The sequence below is a fragment of the Glossina fuscipes genome, unplaced genomic scaffold, assembly GCF_014805625.2.
Source record: "Glossina fuscipes isolate IAEA_lab_2018 unplaced genomic scaffold, Yale_Gfus_2 28, whole genome shotgun sequence".
NCBI classification, from domain to species: domain Eukaryota; kingdom Metazoa; phylum Arthropoda; class Insecta; order Diptera; family Glossinidae; genus Glossina; species Glossina fuscipes.
Window position 1 is genome coordinate 17,531,039 of NW_023998423.1, and position 6,000 is coordinate 17,537,038.

The window sequence follows — 6,000 nt, forward strand, 5'->3', positions numbered from 1 at the left end:
AGAGGCCTACATCGTATATATTTTTTAAGAGTTGCTTGCATGGGGTGGGATCCAATAAGTAGACCTGCGTGAGCTATGATATGTTACTATAATATGAGACACCGTGAGACCACCAATAGAATATACGTGGAGATTTTTATCGTGATATCTGTTGTAGAATTCGATTAATGAGCGATAAATTAAATTTTTTCGCTTTTGAAAACAAAGACATTCTCAGTTCAAATAGTATTGCGGGCGTATCTTTTGGTCGTTTTCATCCACTTGCAATCAGTCTGCATGCAAAAACTCCCAATGTTTTCTCCCAAAGATGAACCAGATGTCTTCATTTCTTGCAGCAAAGAGGATATTTATGTAAGCGGGATTGGCAGGAGTACATGCTTAAGTCGATCCAGAATATTTTGCTGATTAAGAATATACTGAGCGGTTCGGAAAGAAATTTCATTTTTCTTTTGACTGACGAGTTCTTACTCGGCGGTTTGCTTCTATTAACGCCTTTATTTTGTCTTTATGAGTTCCTACTGGTCTTCCAGAACGTGATGGAAAAGCGACGAAATAAAATTTTCAAACCATTTTTACCACTGTCGTTCTATTTATTCGCCGCCTCCGTAAGTACCCAATAACTTTTTCCTGCTTGAACATCATTTTTGCCTTTTCGCTAGTACTCGGAGTAAAGTGCGACGAAAATGATAAGTGTGTATATGAATGTGAATATTCTGATAAATAAATAAAATGTTCGGTGGATTTCAGGCTCGCTGATTTAATTACTCTCAGATGCTTACGAATTGAAATGGATTTCAGGCCCGCTCATTTAATTACTCAAATAAATGTACAAAATAAATGTACACCCACCCTTCGTTGCTAGATATAAAAGTCATAATTTATTTCATATCAAGATTTTTTTCAAATGGGGCTTTATGTGACGAGTTGTAAAAATGTTCGATCCAACCTATTTGCAATAACACACGTCTTTGAGCTAAAACACATTAGTGTACCAAATTTCTCAACAATTGCAACCTGTAGACGGAACAAATAAATACGCGGACCAACAATAAACGAACGAATAACTTTAAGGCGTTGAAGACAATGATTGCTTTTCCAAACCTATATGATTTAAAAAATTAGACTAGATTTTGTTTACATAAGCGTTAAGTATATCAAAAACAAATGAAGTCTAAAATTTCTTGGAAAAATGTCCTAAAGCAGAATACATTTAATAAAGCATCAACATAGTTTAATTTCATTTTCTCTTTTAATGCAAATAAACCCTTTAAAGCCTGAAATATTAACCATTAATTTTGGTTTCTTTTCATATATACATCACTGGTTCGCCTGACAGTTGCAAAACAAGAAGAAATCTTAAAAAGTTTGTAAAAAATTCGTTTTAATACAACACGCAATACAAGCTATTTATATATATATATATATATATATATACATAGTTATTGTACTTGTTCACTTTTATACTAACAGTTAAAGCATGATACAAAAAGCGGCAAGCCGTCCTTGTATGATACAGAATGTACAAGTGATGCCAAGTTTCACCTCACGTAAACCAGCAAACAAATAAAAAGCAGGTGTTATTTATTAAACAACAAGGAGCGGAGAAAGAACAATTTTTTGGACGATATGAAAATAGTCATTGAAAAGAAACTAGGACGAAGCAGAGAAAGATTTATTTTATTTAATAATTTTTAGATGAAAATGCAAATAATGTATATTTCCATTTGTAGTTTATTATGTGAATTTTATATCTATTTTCAATTGCGATTTTACTTATGTATGTTGTGAAATTAAAGAAATCATATGATTTGCAAAAGTGAAGTCAAGTTAAAAATGCCTCTTCTGCAAAAATTTTATATGAGTTTGTTAAAAGAGAATAATAATGAAAACTTTTTACTATTTTTTGTCTGTTTAATCATATATTATGTTAACGTTGGAATACCATAGTTTTGACATTGTTTTCTTTAGTTATCCTCATAAGTTAATACCTAGCCCATGAATGGAGCTAAAAGAAACTAGCACTGATCTAAAGCAAACGAGACATTTTCATAAAAAAAAACATTTTCTTGCAATTTTTTTTGTAATTCTTGATCGCTATGTAATTTATTTGTGATAGCGTTGGCTAAAAGAGATTTATTATTATTATTATTATTATTATTTTAATTTTAGACTAATGAAATGAATTCTTAGACTAAAAAAAGACATTGAGCACTAGCAACACAAGCTATCGGCTCTAAAAGAGATTTAAAAATGCAACTTGCGGAGTGACGTGTTTTATTTCCATTATGTTTCTAATTTGGCTTATTAAAAATCAAACCTCTATTGCTGAAGCGGCATTCATGTAGAATGACAGCTGTCAAGCTGAATCTGAGAGTAAAATATATTTGCTGTACATAACAGCGATATGCGATAATAAATATGTTATTTTGACACTTCTTAGTTGTTTTTCCTGGTGACCAAGAAATTAACGTGTTTGGAGTGGCCTCGAAGTTCTTTTTCTTATTTTAAAAACAATTTAAATAACATATAACGACGATTCAACCGTTAATATAAATATAAGTAAATAATTAAGTAATCGCAAAATTTGCTACCTCTTGCTATCAACCAATTTTTTGAACCACAAAACACTTGAAATAATAATTGTAAAAAAGACGAAAATGACCACCAGTAGCGAAGATGTGATGCTGCAGGTGAGCGAAGTGCGTTATAAGAAGGGCGATGGCACCTTATATGTAATGAATGCACGGCTGGCATGGATGGCAGAAAATCGTGATACCGTCGCAGTTTCGCATCGTTTTGCAGATATAAAAAGTTTGTGCCTTTTTATATGATTTATGGAACCGGTTCTATTAGTTTGTTTTATAGCACAGAAAATATCACCGGAAGGTAAACCTAAAGTTCAATTACAAGTTGTTCTCCATGACGGCAATACCTCAACATTCCATTTCGTTAATCGTGATGGTCAACAGGCCATGTTAGCCGATCGTGATAAGGTTAAAGAGTTACTGCAACAATTGTTGCCAAATTTTAAACGTAAAGTGGACAAAGAGCTGGAGGAAAAGAATCGTATATTGTCGGAAAATCCTCATTTGTTGCAACTTTACAAAGATTTGGTGACAACGCAAGTTATAACCAGCGAGGAGTTTTGGAATACTCACGCTAAAGAACATGCCTTAAAAAAGGTGAATAAGAAACAAAACATAGGTAAGTTTTAAAGGGATGCCTTTGTGGACTTAATTTTAAAGCAGTGTATCGACACGTGTATTTAGGTGTTTCCGGCGCTTTCTTAGCCGATATTAAACCTCAAACTGATGGTTGCAATGGTTTAAAATATAATCTGACTGACGACATTATTCATTGCATTTTTAAAACTTATCCCGCCGTTAAACGAAAGCATCAAGAGAATGTTCCAGCCAAAATGACTGAGGCCGCTTTTTGGACGAAATTTTTTCAATCGCATTATTTCCATCGAGATCGCATTACCGCTGGTACAAAAGACATATTCGCCGAATGCGGTAAAATTGATGATCAAACATTAAAGGCGGCTGTGCAGCAAGGAGCTGGTGATCCATTGCTTGACCTAAAACAATTTGAAGATGTTCCTCTCGAAGAAGGATTCTGTAGTGTTTCCGGAGATCGTACCGCCGTCAATAGTGGGAATATTGTTCATCAAAATATGATTAAACGTTTCAATCAACATTCGATAATGGTTCTGAAAACCTGTACAGATGTTAATGCTGCCAATGCCAAAGCTACTAGTAGCGGTGGTTCTACGGGTAATAAATCAACCAAAGAAAAAGACGGTAGTGCGGAGAAAACGAGACATAAAGATAATTTACAAAACGGTGATATGAATGGGGATTGTACGGAAAATCCAGCCAAAAAGCAAAGAATCATAGAGAAAATACACTACGACGACTTGGGTGACCCGTTGTTAGATACAGAAACCGCGAACAGTAACGCTTTAAACGATGCTAAAAAGCCACAACAAATTAATTTAGCCAAAGTGGAGCGTTACTTATACGGGCCAATGCCCACCACTAATTACGACATGTACGAAGACCCTAGACGTATGGAAGACATACAATATCGATTAATACAGTCCACAGAGAATTGGAATCAACGAGTACCTCATAAAATTTTAGTCAGTTCAACGGCAGCTGTAAACGCTTTGGGTGAATTAAGTCCCGGGGGCGCTTTAATGAGAGGTTTTCAAGAGCAAAGTGGAGCACGTATGTAAATGAGAAGTGTGTTTAATGTCTTTTTAATTGCATTTGATATGGAAATTTATAGAATTGGTTCCTCAAGAATTTGAAAAAGATCTACGTAATCTGTATCTCGCCCTGTCGGAGTTACTGAAACACTTCTGGCGTTGCTTTCCACCCACCACGCAAGAACTTGAAGCCAAAGCCTTGCACATGCATGAGGCTTTGCAACGCTTTAAAATGGCTAAACTCAAGCCCTTTGAGGTTTGTTGAATACCTTGCATGATGAAAAAAATAAAAATGTTTTATATATGCTGTTTTTAGGATCGGGCTTTGCAAAAGCTCTCACCATTAGGCGGTACTTTAACGCAGCATCTAAATCGCTTATTGCAGGCTGCCAATTCAAAATTTGCCACCTGGCAAGAACGTAAAATGCGCCAACATAAATAATTAAGTTAACAACTTTTCTGTAAATGTTTTGTGTTTTTGAATGGTTTCAAATATTTCTTCATTTAAGTCTAGAATAAATATTGTTTTTCACTTTATTTATTTACATCCTTTTTGATAGTAAGAAAGCAAGAAACATTAATGAAGTCTAAGTGCGATGTTACACTAATGGTTAAGCAGTATTCGTGTTGCTAACAATCAACCGTTATTTTCAAAAAAAAATTATTAATAACTATGAAGGAGTTCGATAAATTAATCCCAAAAAATTGATTTATGCACTTGTAGTCCGAAATAGTCCGAGCTAGTACGATGACTGGTCACAAATTTAATACAATGACACGAAATTGAAAGTATCTAAAGCATTGTTTCGAATGTCTCGTTATGCCTCGCTATTTGAGATGTTGACTACATTGGTTCGGTAATCGAAACTGTTTTACTCTTGTTTGACAAAGAATCGCTTCAAATGAAATCAAATAAATAAATAAAGTTTGAACTGTTTTTCTACGCTTTCTTCTTCCAAACTTAAGACTAAAAGTCGCGGTTAATGGAATGAGTTAATAATCGAGGACTTCAACGGTTTTCTAAATGGGGTTAAATGTGGTGCCATAAATGCACTTAACCCTTTCTTTGCTCGTTAGATACGTTCCTTAGAAAGTCTTACAAAAAAAAAAAAAAAAATGACAAAGAAACACATGCAACTTATCGTGAATTTGAGGTTATGTTCTACAGCTTTAAAAAAATTGTTTACAATAAGAAAACTCTATTTTCCCAAAAAACGTAATAATGAATCATATTACGTATAAAACAAAAACAATTCATTTTTATTGTAAAAAAAAAAACAATTAGAACTAGTGTACAGCAAAAATTGTGTCTATAAGCTCGATATGTAAAAAGTAAGAACATGATATTCGACCGGGGTCGAATCTCGCATAACCACCACTACGTTTTTTGCATTCTACTCTACAAATTCTTTTATTTGACACCCATATCGCTAGTGTTATTAAGAAAAAAGTTGTCGGGATGTCCACCATATTCATTTTAAAATTAATCCATTTTTAAGCAGATAATATATTCTAATTGTACAAAATAGTTTTAAACATTCGGTCTTGTTAGCCTTGTGATAAATAAGCGTAAAAAAACAAAAAAGTGAAAAAAACTAAATTTAATCACTTCTAACATTGTGTGAGCATGGCAGATATTTTCCATTTTTGCACGTAAGGGGTAGAGTGCTTCGTAAAGTAAATGTGGAAAATTTCCCAGTAACGAGCAAAAATCCAAAAATGTTTGTTAAAAAAACAGAATTGCGTCCAGCTTACGTTACACATCGCGCTTCCGCTCCGACCGATTT

At 33.8% G+C, this 6,000-nt stretch overlaps 1 protein-coding gene across 1 annotated transcript; it reads left to right on the top strand.

Moving 5' to 3' along the window:
- Window positions 1–2,657: 2,657 nt before the first annotated feature.
- On the top strand, window positions 2,658–5,131 carry LOC119636444 (general transcription factor IIH subunit 1). Its single transcript, XM_038031778.1, has 5 exons — window positions 2,658–2,811; window positions 2,866–3,204; window positions 3,270–4,232; window positions 4,294–4,469; window positions 4,530–5,131. Exons 1-5 carry the CDS (start codon window positions 2,658–2,660, stop codon window positions 4,653–4,655), a joined length of 1,758 nt encoding a protein of 585 aa, XP_037887706.1. The 3' UTR covers window positions 4,656–5,131.
- The last annotated feature ends 869 nt before the right edge of the window (window positions 5,132–6,000 follow it).